Raw genomic sequence first — 14173 nt, forward strand, 5'->3', positions numbered from 1 at the left:
GGGGTGTGGTCAGGATGATTATGGTGCTTAGGTACAGCAGGGAGAGAAATGGATCCCAAGGCTTCCAGACCCTGCATTCTGTGTACTATCTGTCACTCGGTGACTGTTGCACTTTGTAAACAATGCTGGAAGCATGGAATTCTGTCCAGGTGTAACTGGCCATGCCTAATGCTGTAAGTTCAGAGGTCACACTGGGATCTGGGAGGCAAGAAGGGTTTGACATGGCAGGTGCTGTGGGACATTGGTGATTGGAGCCTGGGGGTGTCCAGTACTGGTCTGGGTGACCTTGTATTAGTTAGGGTGTTGGGGGCAGGTGTATGTGAGCCTGAGGGACGGGGAATGTGGATCTTGTACAGGGTAGGGAAGAAAATGTACACTGGCCCAATCCCTCTCAGAGGTCTGATTCTGTTCCATAAAGAATGTGGATGATTCCTTGTCAGCCTTGCTCTTAATTCAGGAGCCTAAATCCTTGGGGGCAGCAGGGCCCTTTTGGGAGGGCTTTGTGCCCAGCTCTATGCCAGGTGAAGTGTTTTCAGGGTGGGGAGGAGAAAGCCAGACTGACAGGTCTTTCCTGTCTCTACCTTCTAGCTCAAGTCCCTGCCTTTGGCCAGTGACTGACAATCCTGGCCCTCACCTGCCCCCCAGGCCAAAGGCAGGGCCTCACCCCCATCCCTAGCTAGTAGCTTCCTGATTTAGGCATGGGGTCCCCAGGTAGGTTGTCATAGGCACAAGACATGAGCAGTAGCTTCAGGACAACCATAACCATTAGATGGTCCTGACTCTGGGGAAGTCTCTATGGGAAAAAGAATGAGGGAACTCCATCTTAGACTAGTGAACTGGAGGGAAGGAGGCTCCTTCAGGTGCAGATGCCTTCCCCTGCGCCATATTCTATGGGCTCACAAACTTTCAGAAAAGAGGCTGGGATGTCCACCAGGATGTGTCAGAGTCTCAGGCCAAGGATCATGAGGAAGGGGAGTACTTTTATTGGGCTGAAGGTGCACATGCCTGCATGCCTCAGGCAGGACTGGGTTAGTAGTCTAAGCTTAGAGTGTGGACCAACCCCAGCACCATGCATGGCAGGGGAAGGGAAGAAGACACTGGGCTCACAGAGTGGGCAGCTTTATTGTTAGGAGAAACACAAAAACTCAGGGGGAGTCTGAGAGAAGAGAGATACCCCTGGGTGGAAGAGGGCCTGCAGAGCCCCTGACTTCTGTACCAAAGCCCCCTGGCTGAGGGCAGGAGGGAACCTTAGGAAAGGCTCCTTAGTTTTCAGAGGCAGAGCTCCGGCTCATGCTGGTGGGGGGAAGGTGTGTGTGTGTGTGTGTGTGTGTGTGTGTGTGTGTGTGTGTGTGTGTGTGTGTGTGTGTGTGTGTGTGTGTCTGTGTGTGTGTCTGTGTCTGTGTGTGTCTGTGTGTCTGTGTCTGTGTGTCTGTGTCTATGTGTGTGTCTCTGTGTGTCTCAGGGGGAGGGATGAGTATGCAGGGTACTTCCCTGCCTCTAATACCTACATATCACTTCTCCACTAGGGATAGGGTCCTGGGCTAGCTGAGAGGAAAGGGGCTGACAGGAGCCAGGGAACCTTGGCCACAGTCAAGCTGGCTTTCCTGAAGGAGGGGGAAGAAAAGGGTATCAAAGTGACCACATGCTTCTTAGATGCCTTTAACAGCTGTAAACATCAGGACAGGGGGTACCCCTGTATCCATCTCTCTTAGGGCAGGGGTTTTAACAACACAGACGTTATAGAGGCTACTTGTGGGGCGTGGGAGCTCAGCTTTGACACCAGGATCGTAGAGCCCTACCATTCTAGCCCTGGCACAGCTCCAGAGAACAAAGACCAGGGTGGGGAGGGGGATGGAAGGGGGGGCCCTGCTTCATCAGCATTAAGTGCATATGGAACAGGCCAGAACAGTGACTGTGTCAGAAATACACACATGCTCAGTACCAAGGGCTCCCGAGGACCCATACACATGTGGAACTCCACTGTCCTTCCCCAGGAGCCTTATGGAATCGTGGCCAAAGGATAGTAAACAGGGGATCAGAGGAGGGAGCTAGAAGATGGGGATGTAGTTGTCGATCTTGGCTCGGTGGCGCTGGGCGATGCACTCAGCAATCCATACAATGTTGCGGCACTCCTGCTCCTTCAGCTTGACAAAGGCATAGAAGACGCCAAAGTGGAACTGGTTGAGGAAGGCCAGCTTGTTCAGCTTCACCTGGCAGAGCAGAGGCAGATGTGTCACCCCAGGCACCCTGGTCATGGCAGGCACCACCACTGGAGGCCAAGGGCAAGGATGACAGAAACTCCCACTCAGCCCTGGGCTAGCCTCTCCCCACTAAGCCAAAAAAACCACATTTTATGGAGAGGAGGGGGATAAAGACTAAAGAAAAGCCTTTTACCTCATGCTCAAAGAATCGGTCCTCCAAGGTCTTATCGCCAGGATTGCTGCCAGCCCCTTCAAAGAGCAGTTTATATTCCTAGGAGATAATGGTGGGTAATGCTTAGGTTGGAAATCACAGTTCAGGGTGGTCCTGAGGAGGGTGATAGGAAGAGGGTGAGAGAGGAAGGTGAGGCAGATCATGCCAGTGAAGGTCAGAGGGTCAGAGTACGGCCTTGGGGACGGCCCCTGGCACTTGAGTGCCAGAGCCCAATGGCATATGGAGATAGGAAAGGAAGAAAAGGAAAGGTGATGAAACAAAAAAGGTGTCTCACTTTTTTTTTTCAGGATGGAGAGGTGGGGAAGGAGTTAGGGGCCCCTGGCACTGGTGGGAGGCAACTGCTCCCATCCCCACTCACCGGATAGTAGTCAGCCACAGTCTTGACCTGTTCGTAGTCATCAGCCCGGGCCAGCTGGGCCAGGCCCTCAGGGTAGAGCTTCCCACAATGTGGGAACAGCTTAGCCCGGTCTTCCTTGGAGAGCTCAGTGCCAAATGAGTTGATGGTAATGATGAAGGCTCTGCGGTCGGCCTCAAACTGGCATGGATAAACATACATTGGGGGTGAGGGTGGAATGGTAAACTCATGAGCACTGGACCAGACTGCTTTGGTGAATCTGGTCTCAGGCTTCCTTGCTACCCTTCCCTGTGGGACCACTCTTTGGGAGTGGCAAGGAGGAGGCAGAAGGAGGGAAGGTGAAAGGCAGGGCTTGGGTATCAAGGCTTGCTGTTGACCATGGAATGGGAACCTGTATAGCACTTACCTCCAGGATAGGACACATGGCATCTGCGGTGGTACCCCCCAGCAAGGCGCAGAACTTGTAGAAAGACTCTAGGTAGGCCTGGAAACAGAGGTAGCAGGTTTGCTGATCATTCTGTTCCTTCCACGGTTTTCCAATTCCCACTGGCCTCCACATATGGGGAGGGCTTAGGGGCAACAGGACTGGGCCCTTCTGGCACATGCTCCAGGCAAAGGGGCAGCACCCTTCTTGCTCAAACCTATGTCTTCACTCTCAGTGGCCTCTCTGGTGAAACTCTAGAATATTAACAAGTCTCCCCTTTCCTCAATCACGGCTCTGCCACTCACAACCTATGTGACCTTGGGTGTCACCTGTTCTATGCCTGCTTTTCCATCTGCAAAATGAGGGGATGGAATGGATTATATAATCTTTACGGATTCCTTCCATCTTGAAAACCTCAAGCCTCATCCCTGGCCTCTCCTACAACCAGACTGGGTATAGGGCTAAGAAGGTTACAGGTATGCCTCCAAGCCTTGCTGGGGCGGGGGGAGGGGGCAGTTGGGCTCTCTATTCTCATCACTCAATTCCCACAGAGCCTTGGTCTTATTCCGGGTCCAGAGTTCTGCCACAACATGAGCTCGTGAAAGTGGCTAGCGGAAATGACTGCAGAGAAAAGAGCTAGGTTACATTTTAGAATGATGAGTGTGAGTGTGAGGACGTGGGAAAATCCTCAAAAGCGTCTGTCCCATCTGAGGTTCTCTGCTTCCTGGTCCAGTCTGTGCTTTGGTCTTACTCTATGGTACTCTCTCATCACCTCCACCTCCTTCAATCCTGCCTTCTCACTCTGTTAGGAAGGACTTCAGAGATGATCTAATCCTACTCAGCCCTTTTAGAAATGAGAAAACTGAGGCCCAGTGATGATTGGGGGCCAGTTTGAAGGGACTTTTGCAGTCATTGAATCCAACCCATCCTGATGTGCTACAATGATGAACAGTGATGTCAGCTGATGGGGACTTCACACCACAGGACAACCATCTTACTGCAGGGACACTTCCCATTTTGCAAAAGAAGAAACTGAGACTGCACTATACCATCTTGCCTACTCAGAGTTCCTTCTCCCCTCTCCACCCTGGTTGCTTGCTGCCCTCCACAGACAGATGCCTAGCTTCCTCCAAAGCCAGGGAGAAAGAGGGTACAGAAGGACAAGGGGACTTTCTCACCCAGGTGAAATTGTTCTTTGGAGACCCTAGGAATGGCAGGGAAGAGTCCTCTGCAGGGGCTCCCTGCATGGAGGTAAATGGAGGCAGCAGTGGCTGACTTTTTCTACTCTAGTCAAGCCTGAAGGACCTGGAGTCACCAGGAGTGACCTTGAGTAGGAGTCTTGGTGAAGATGAGCCCTTCAGGTGTAGCCCAGACTGAGGATGACTTGAGCAGGCTGCCCATTTGCCCCCATAGGCAGGGGAACGCTCCATGGTGGCACACACCAGAGTGGTTACTTACTGGCCTGAAAGCAGCTGACTATGGCAGTGCCCAGGGGTAACCTGTGAGCAGAAACCTGTTCTCCCCTTTTGGGCTCTCTTCCTCCTTCTCCCACCATGCCTTCTCAGTCTCCCTTGCTGGATCATCATCCAGGTTATGCCAGCTAACCACAGGTGTCAGCCCAAGTTTCTGTGCTGGCCCCTCTTCTCCTTTTCTGCTATACTATTTGCCTTTGTGATCCCTTCCACTCCCATGGATTCAATTATCATCTCTATACTGACAATGCTCAAATCTATTTGTAAAGGAAACTGAGGAAGACAGGGGTTAAGTGACTTGCCCAGAGTCCATAAAGCGAGGTCTTCCTGGTTAGGTTCCTTAACCTTTCTCAGGACCTGTGGTATCACATCTTATTAGACAGTTTGAACTAGACGTCTCAGACATTTCCCAAACTGACCTCATTATCTTTTGTCCCGTGTTACTGTTGAGGACACTAGGATCCTCCTGCAGCCTGAGTGTCATCCTGGACTTTTTGCCCTCTCATCTCACAGACTCAATCAGTTGCCAGCCCTCCAAATATCTCTGTTCAGTACCCTTCTTTCTCTCCTCTGACTCTGTCTTGCCACCACTCTGCTGCACCTCATGGCTGCATGCCTAGATTACTGCAACAGCATCCCTGCCTCGAGTCTCTCCCTACTTCAGTCCATCCTCCATTTAGTTGCCCAATGGATCTTCCTAAAACAAAGATCTAACCAAATCACTCCTTTATTTAATCAATTAAGCTGACCCCTTTCCATCTCCCCAGGTTTCTCCTACCTTAGTTTTGCTCTCTTGACCTCAGACTCTTTGACATCAATGATGCTGTCCTCCTTAATGGTTTTTGTAGGAGATGCTCTCTCCTGACTCTGGGCATTTTCTCTGACTGTCCCTTTTATCTGCAACTATTTCTTTCCTCATCTTTGCCTCCTAGTTTCCTTGGCTTCCTTGGAGTCTCAATGAAAGTCTTATCTATTGCAAAAAGCTTTTCCCCAATCCCCCTTAATCTTAATGCCTCAATGCTTGCTGACTTACTCTCACTATTGGTACCACCTTAGATCTGCGCCTAATCCTGATGCCGGACCACCTGCTGTCTGGCCCCAAAAGCAACCACCTTTCCTGACCATGTCAGTCTAGGTTTCCCCTGTGGTCCAAAACAGGTGCCCTTTCTTAGACCTTTCCACTCCCTTCTGACATCATCTATTTTCTCTATGGGCAAGCCTTTCTTCATCTTCAGGCAGACTGGTTCTCTCATTCACTTCCCCCATCAGTGCTGAAGGAAACTTCTTACAGGTTTTGGACCTCCTGATCACTTAGACTTCAATACTTCCATCATTCTGGAACCTCCTGGGGGGTATGCTTGCCAGAGGTGCAGATTACAACTAATTCATGATTTTCTGGTCTTTGAAACTTGTATCTGTGTGTTTTCTTTAAATCCTCCACTACAGTCCACTACACTGGGGGCTTCTCCTAATTTTCTTAGCATTATGTCAGGTCAGAATTGTCTCAATTGCATACCATATACAATTTTTATTCTTCCAATTTGGTACTGATTAAAAATGTTTTTATTGATATGGTTCATTTTTGTATTGAGTAAAATTTCCCCTATATTCTTCCACTTCCCTCCCAAAGAGTTATCCCTAATAAGAAAGAGGTTTTTTAAAAGGAAAAGGAGGAAAAAAAAATTTCAGTAAAACTGATCAGTACATTGAAAAATCTACCAATATATGCAGCGTGTACTTGTGAACCACTCTCTGCCCCAACCAAAGGAGTATGGGGAGGAGGCCCCCTCTCATCTCTCCTTTGTGGCCAAGCTTCTTTCCTGGAATTTTACAACATTCACTTTTGTTTTACAGTGACTGTAAATTTACAGTTTACGTTGTATCTATTTATCATTGCAGTCGTGTATGTTTTCTTTGTTCCACTTACTTCACTTTGCATCAGTTCATATAGTCTTTCCTTGCTTTTCTGTGCGATATTTGTTGTTTCTTACAGCACAGTAATATTCCATGAGATTCCATGCCACAATTTGTTTGGCCAACCTCAAATGATGGACCTCTTTATCATTATGGGCTTTGAACAGAGGATTTTACCTTTGATCCTGGAAGTAATAGACTTGATTAAATAATGGCCTGAGTAGAGAGCTATTTCCAGTTCTTTGCTACCACAAGAAGTGCTGTCATCAATACTGTGGCCTATGTGGAACCTTCTTCTTTTTTTATCGGTTTTGGTGTTGGTTTTGATCTTTGCTCTACTATGTCAAGACTCTGCCAGGTCAGAAGCAACGGACTGGGAAATGACATTCATTCTGACAAGCAGGTGCTTCCTATCTCTTCACATGCATTTAGTTTCCATGTGTGGAACATGACCTGTTATTGAGCTCTCCCAATGACTGACCATTGCTTCTAAACATTCTTCTTGAAGCAGACAGTGATGATATATGGGTATGCAACTCTTACCCTATGGCCTTGCAGCATCCTAAGCAGTATGGTCCAATGTTTGGGGAAGCCATCCTTCTTTATACTCCCCTTTGTACTAAAGCCACTAAGTATCAAAGTAGAGAGTGATTTAATTTGGAAAGTCTTATCAAGACTTTCTTCCCAGAATCAAGAAATTCTCCATAGATTTTCTCTATCTCTTCATTCTCTGCAACAGAGGGTGGTGCAGAAGCTACAGGAGCCTTCACAGTCTTCTCTAAGCTGTGTCCTGTGGTCGAGAGCACCACAAAGCCTGACTGTCAAGCACTCCAGGGAATGGTCTGGGGATGCATGAGGAAGCTAGTCTACTCCCCACTTTGTTCACCTCTCCTTCTGTTTATCTTCAACTTACCTAGAGCTTCTAGTTTCCTTTACAATGAGAAGGCCAATATTAACAGCATTCAGTTTCTCCAACAATATTATGGTTTGGTCACTGGACAAGGCTCTCGCAAGCTTGGAGTCCCAATGATTGTTAATACTCACAGAAGCCTGAAAGTTGCAGTTCTTGGCTCTCTCTGGTCCCTTTCTTGATTATTACTACAGAAAGGGACCACAGAGCATTAAGGGCTATTTTTAATTCTTTTTTGTTTCATGGGATGTTACAGCAAAATGATTCTTTCCACAGTGGCTAGCTGACTGATGACGGGCTTCTTCTTACTTAACTAATCTCATCCTGGGACAGCAAAATCTGTTGCTGGGACTGTATTTAAAACTGTTGTGGCATGATAAAACCTACCAGAGCTTATGTTCCACTGCCAGCCTTCAAGACCTCAGTCATCTTCATACTATGAGGAAAGAGCAGGACTTTGGTGGCAGTGTAGAATCTAGAGACACACACAGTAAGAGAAGGAGGCTATTTCTTCCTAAGGGACTCCCAGATGGAGCTCAGCTTAAGGGGGAAGGGCAGAACTGAGCCTTAAAGAAAAGGTGACCTGGGATCGCCTGCACTTGCTTTGTTTGTCCACAATTTGACTACACTAGGGTGATATAGTTCTGAATTCCTGAAAACCCATCAGCTCTGAACTACAGGAACACCTGGGTTTATGGAATCAGAGGCACGGAAAGCTAACTCCTAGCTTCATCTGTTCAAAGAATTTAAAGTTGGAAGGGACCTTAGATACAGTAACTTATAATTCCAAAAGTGAGGAAACAATCTCAGGAGTGAAGTCACTTGTCTCTGATCATATACTTAGTAAATTTCAAAGCTAGGATGGAAACCAAGTCTCTTGCTTCTTTCCATCACACCCTGCTGCCCCTAGACCAGGGGAGTGATCAAATCCATCCCCTCTTATCTTAGAAAATTAGGAAAAGGAGACCCAGAAAGGAGAAAAAACTTGTCCACAGTCATAAGGCAGCAACAGCACCAGGATTTAAACCTGGGTCCTTAAGAACTCATTGCTTTTTCCCTTCATTATCCAGTTTCCCTGAGTGGTCTCGATGAAGACTGGCCCCTCCCTTGCCAGGCCACCAGTGCAGAAGTCTGATGTGACTGGTCCCCCCAAGCAGTGACACAGCCTTTCCTAAGTCTCTGCCAATGTAACTAGCTCAAAAGGCCATTTCTTTTCCTTGATCTGTCAGACAGTAAGAAATTCTTCCCCCACCTCAGCCCCATCTCATACATCACAGGCCAAATTGTCAGTTCCTTCTTTGCTGAAGGATCATTATTGCCAGTGTGGATGTCAGAAGCACATCACATGGGCTGGATATTTTGGGGCTGCCAGCAGGAGCAAAACACTTCTTATTGGACAAATTGGATTGCCAGTCACACAGGGAAGAGCGATTAGTACTGGAGTCCCCCTCACCACTGACTCCTGTGTGAAGGAGACAGTGAACTCCAGAGATCTTTAGAAGGATCTGGTAGAATCTCTATTTCATATTAATTTATATTTATTTCATAAAATTTTATATTAATTTATATTTATTCCATAAAATCCCAAACCTCTGCAAAGAATCTAGACTGTCTGGCTTCAAGGCCCCCTCAGGCCTGGTCAGTGCTGGGGAGGAGCAGCAGACATACTGATTCAGTCTGTGTCCTACAGAAGAACCAAAGTTCTTAGGTTGTGTCTGCTCCTCATAAGCTCTGAGGACAACCTATGGCTGGGTTTACACTCTCCCACCAAAGGTGCACGTGATGGCACATTCACCAATGAATAGTACCTGGCACTATGATGGGATGACTAAAGCCAAGGAAGACAACAGGATGTGCAATGTGAATCGGGGGCCAGAAATTCCAGAATATCTGAGCTGGAACTTTGGGGGTTTAGTCCAAACTGTATTCAAGGAGGAATCCCTGATAAGTTCAGGCTCCACCTGAAGGCCTCCAAGAACTAGTTAATAAGAGGTCTGGCTACTCTAGGATGGCTGTCTCTTGAAGTCCTGGTGAGGAACATGGCAGAGTACCAGCCTCAAACCCATGCTTCTCTCCCAGACTATGACCTGACATTTGGGCCAGTGGCACCCACACACCCATGAGGCATGCTGCCAGCCTGCCCAGGGACATCCAGGAAACACGAGAGGTTGGTTACCAGGTAGAAAATGGCCATGTGGGCAAAGGAGGGGGGTAGTGGTGGCGGTAGAGAGGATGTCAGGAAAGCAAGGAGACTCTTCTCTGAAAAGATAGATTCTGAACCATATAGAACTGTATTTACCATACACAGCCAGTTAAGCTGCTGAGGTGCTGAGGCAGAGCCGCAAAGACTTTCTCCTAGCTGGGAAATAGTCTCATGCCACTTGGACTGCAAAATCAATTCTGCCAATAGAGAAAATACGGGGCTAGGCTAGTGGGTAATGGGGAGGGCAGGGGAGAGAACCAAGTCTCATAGGATTTAGAGCTGGGAAGGACCTTAGAAGTAATCTAGGCCAGCTGCTTCATTTGGAAGAGAAATTGAGGCTCAGGAAGGAAATGACTTTTGCAAGGTTGTCCAAGTTGAATGTTGAAGACCTGGGATTCTGGCTTCAGATCCAGTTCTTTTTATAAAACAATATTGCCTAATTGTTAGTGTCCTGGTATGAACCTTTTGCATTCAAGATGAACCGGCAAGTCTGAGGTAGGTAGGTAGAATACTACATACTAAGAACCTGACAGCTTTGCTATGGCTCAGCCCAAAGGCCAGACCTCTTAGATTTCCCTGGCAGCTAAGGAAATCACCCCTAAATACAGATTCCCAAATCCTTTCTCCTCTCCAATACAGATACCACTAGTCTCATTAGATAGTACCTTAGGGGGTGTGCCCCATGCAAGCCTGGCACATGCCATCTGGCTGAGGAAGCCCTGGGGAGATGGCTTCTCCTACCTGCCTGTACCCAGAGAGCCTTCCTAAACCTGAGAGTGTCCAGATGTGCCAGGGCCTGACCACAGTCTCTCAGTCTTACTGTTGACTTAGCTCAGGGTTGGCTTTTCTTGTTTCTTATTTGTTCAGGTGAAACTGCCAGCCTGGTCTATAGTCCCATACTTTGCCTCCTCTAACCCAACTGTTTGCCCAAGCTATTCTGGGGGAGGAAGGAGGGTGGATGGACAGGTGGGGTTCCTTATATCCCAAAACAGAAGGAAGGAAGATCTTAGGGTAAAGCAACGAAATCTCCTGTGCTATCTCTGGGATGCCTGGTCTGATGGGAATAAAAATCACTGAATGACCAAGGCACTCCCCCATCCCAAATTCCTTGGAATTCTGAAGGGCCCAGCTGGCTGCTCAAAGCCCATGTGAACTGCCTGCAATTCCCATTCATTCTAGGGCAGGAGGGCTTAGCTAATCTCCCCATCTGTGGCCACTGGGACAGGGATGGAGCCAAGCAGGCAACCCTGGCATGAACCCCTAAGGGGCTTTATGTTTATAATCAGTCTTGTGAGCCAGAGAGGTCTTGGATCAGGGTTTTCTTTCTCCTCAGCCCCTCAGGGCAGAGCAACCTAACGACTCCAGCTTGAACCAGTCTTGGTAAGGACTGCAGGGTATAGGTTGGGGTGATGAAGGGAGAGTTGTTCATAGCTCCAGCCCAATCTAGGAGCAGAGATATGGCAGCTGGGTCAGCCAGGGCCTGGCAGGGGTGGGATGGGGATGCGTGGATATCCCATTAGCTCAGCTCTTCCATGATCTAGGACTTCATGGAGTTAACCCAGGCCAGGACTGAAGCACTGCCATGGAAACAGACTCAGAGTCAGGAGACCTGGGTTCAAGTCCCAGCTCTGCCACTAACTTATTTGACTTGAACATGATTTCCCTCTCTGGGTCTGAAAAATGAAGGCATAGTGTTGGGTGGCCTCTGAGATATTCCTGAACTCTGACAAGCAGAATCTGGGAAGGGGAGGGAAAGGTGCCCACTAGGAATAAGATGCCCTCTGAAAGTTGGCTGGCTGTCAATTCCCAGAAAGGCTGGGGGCTCATATCAGGGACGATTTCCCTCTCAATTCTCTGGCCTTGCAAGAAGGGCTTGAGAAGGCTGATGCAGGGGTGCCCAGCCTACCATCACACCCTCAGGTGCATGAACTCACAAAGGCCCTATGGTTTACCCGGGTGGGAGGGGTGGGGCTGCTGCCTCCTGAGAGCTGTGGGTTGGAGAGAAGAGTGGGAAAGGAAGGCAAGAAGAGAAAAGAGGAGGCCTCAGCAACTGGAACCAAGCACTCAGGGTGGGGCGGAGTCTGCAGGAGGTGAGAAGCGTCCAGCTGGCAGTGGAGACTAGGGAGGAAGAGATGCTCATGTTAATAAAATCAGCAGATGGCTCCCCTGGTGCCTGAGGTCGGCCTATTGAGTCAGCAGGGGTCATTCCCCTACCCCAACAGCTGGCCATTATTGTTCTCTCAGCCCCCTTGCCCTGTTTTTGGGGGGATGGAGGTGTCTGGCTAATAGTAGGAGCCACGAGACCTGGCCTCTTGTCTCCGAAGCCCAAGGCCTGGCTTCCAGCTCTTGTGTTCTCAAAGATCAAAGCAAGTTCAGGTATGTGTTAACTAAAGTTAAGTGTGTGAGGTCTGAATTCTTCTCACTCCATAGATTACGCCGAGAATGTTAAAAGAATACTAGGAATCATTTAGTCCAATCTCTTCCTGTCAGCTTACAGAAGAGGAAACCAAGGCCCCAAGGAATAAGTGGATGTTACCTTGGACAGGTAAAGGACTCCTGTGATGCAATCCTGCCTTGACACTTCCCCTGTGTGTGACCAATGCTAACACTTCACTACCTCCTCCCAGGGATGTCACAATGGAACTGCTTTGAGGTGGGGACTCTTATTGTGGTGACTCCCCACAGAAGCGATCAGGAACTCATCTGTAACTTAGAGGTCAAGTACCCTGCTCCTGGCTGTGCTGCCAGGACTGTGTCAGAGGCAGGACTCAGCCCAGAGCTTTCTGGATTCCAAGGCTACGCTTCACTCACTGGGCCAGCCCATCTTATACAAACAGGAGTTGTGGTAATTAAATGATTTGCCTAAGATCACAATCTGGATCCCAGACTTGTACTTTGTATGGACATGGCCTCTTTGAGGCTAGAAACTCCCATCAGGTTCCCCCACCCCCATCCTAGGGGCCACATCTGCTCCTGTGGGTCCTAGCAAAACTAGGTAGTAGTACCCTCTGCCCTAGACCACTGTGTTCTTCCTCAAACAAAGTGTTTTGCCACCAGGACCAGGAGACTGGCTTCCCCTGTGGAATGTGTCAGTAAGGGCAGGCTCTCTCCTGACCAGCTACCTTCCTGGAATGCCTTCTGGCTAGTGCTGGTTTAGAGGGGGCAATCTCCCCCAGTATCGAGGCTGGCCTATTGGGTCTAAGTCTAAGTCTTGAGCTTTAGATACCCAATAACTCCTTGGTTTATTTTTGCCTGCTCACCCAAACACCCCAAACCTATACCATGAAACAAGAGAACCTGGGAGGCAAGCTGGTTTTCCAAAGAGAAGAGGAGTTTCCCTGCAGTCACCACCTCCTCTCCTGCCCTCCCTGGGTACTCAGAATCATAGACAGTATCATAGGATGTCAGAGCTGAAAGGGACCCTAGAGACCATTTCATCCTGTTTTTATAGCCGAAGAAAAAGAATCCCAGAAAGTCAAGGGACTTGCCAAGCGGTTCATGGCAGAGCTGGGGTTTGAACCCAGGCATTCCAATTTCAAGTGTGTGACTTTTCATTCCAAGATGTGGTGCCCTGAACTTCTGGAGAACAAGGGCAGTGCAGAAAGGCCCAAGGCTGCAAAGCTTAGGCCCCTGCTACATATTCTCTAAGGGTGTCCCTCAAAGTGAGGCTGATGGGGAGTGAAGGATATCAGCAGCAGTCTCCCCGGAATCCCTTTGTCCCATTCCTGCCCATGAGGGCCTGGTCTCCCCTCTAAGAAGCCTGAGAGTTAATCAATCAGGGCAGCTCCCTCCCTGGACAAGGGGTACAGCTCACAGGTACTGTGCACTCTCCTTCCTCGGCCCAGCTGAGAGTACTTGAAAGAGTCTCATTGCCAGGGGCTGGCTGAAGCGTGCACGTCCCAGCACTCTCAGCTGTTAGCAGTCAAGCCTGGGGAGGGGTTGTCCCACTTGTCCTCAGAGGGTCTAGGCTAGACAGGACCTGAGAAGTCACATTTGTCCAAGGTCCTGCCTTGGCTTTAAGGGAAAGGTGACTCCCAGAAGAGGGAGTGATTTGCCTTGGGAAGTTAGAGCACAGAGGGGGAAGAATGCCCACCCTTAGGCTTCAAGGCCAGGGTGCTTTCCTAATTCTATGGCACTTGTCCCTGTCTTGTCCCTGGTGAAGTCCAGAGAAAAAGGACTCACCTCTGTGACCTTCCCTGCCTGGGTCTGGGTGCCTACTCCCTGCTGAGGGGGCATGTGTAAGGAGAGTGGGGAGCAGTCCTGAGCCAGCTCTGACAGGCCAAAGCACATGGCAGTGCTCAAGCTGATCTTATCTGGGCCCCACTGAGGGTGCCCCAGGGATGGAGAACCTGTTCTCAGCCTGGTCTTCACGCTGCACTGAGCCCCTGGGAGCAGTACCTGGCTCAGCCTGAGCACCAATGTGCTGCATAAATCATCCCCCTCCCCACATTCCGATCCACCA

The 14173-nt window shown here is 49.1% G+C and overlaps 1 protein-coding gene and 1 long non-coding RNA gene across 2 annotated transcripts in view; one reads left to right on the forward strand and one right to left on the reverse strand.

Moving 5' to 3' along the window:
* Positions 1-1103: 1103 nt before the first annotated feature.
* Positions 1104-14173, reverse strand: part of ATP6V0D1 (ATPase H+ transporting V0 subunit d1) — a 98309-nt gene continuing 85239 nt past the window's right edge. Inside the window, exons 5-8 of the mRNA XM_072636056.1 lie at positions 3195-3272; positions 2792-2968; positions 2395-2472; positions 1104-2210 (exon numbers count right to left, since the gene is read on the reverse strand). Coding sequence (XP_072492157.1) covers positions 2049-2210; positions 2395-2472; positions 2792-2968; positions 3195-3272 — 495 coding nt within the window. The 3' untranslated portion in view covers positions 1104-2048. The remainder of the gene's footprint in view (positions 2211-2394; positions 2473-2791; positions 2969-3194; positions 3273-14173) is intronic.
* Positions 11721-12585, forward strand: LOC140521245 (uncharacterized). The gene is made up of 2 exons (XR_011972845.1): positions 11721-11801; positions 12142-12585. It is a non-coding gene; the product is annotated as an uncharacterized lncRNA (long non-coding RNA).

This window comes from Notamacropus eugenii, chromosome 1 (genome assembly GCF_028372415.1).
Source record: "Notamacropus eugenii isolate mMacEug1 chromosome 1, mMacEug1.pri_v2, whole genome shotgun sequence".
Taxonomy (NCBI): Eukaryota; Metazoa; Chordata; class Mammalia; order Diprotodontia; family Macropodidae; genus Notamacropus; species Notamacropus eugenii.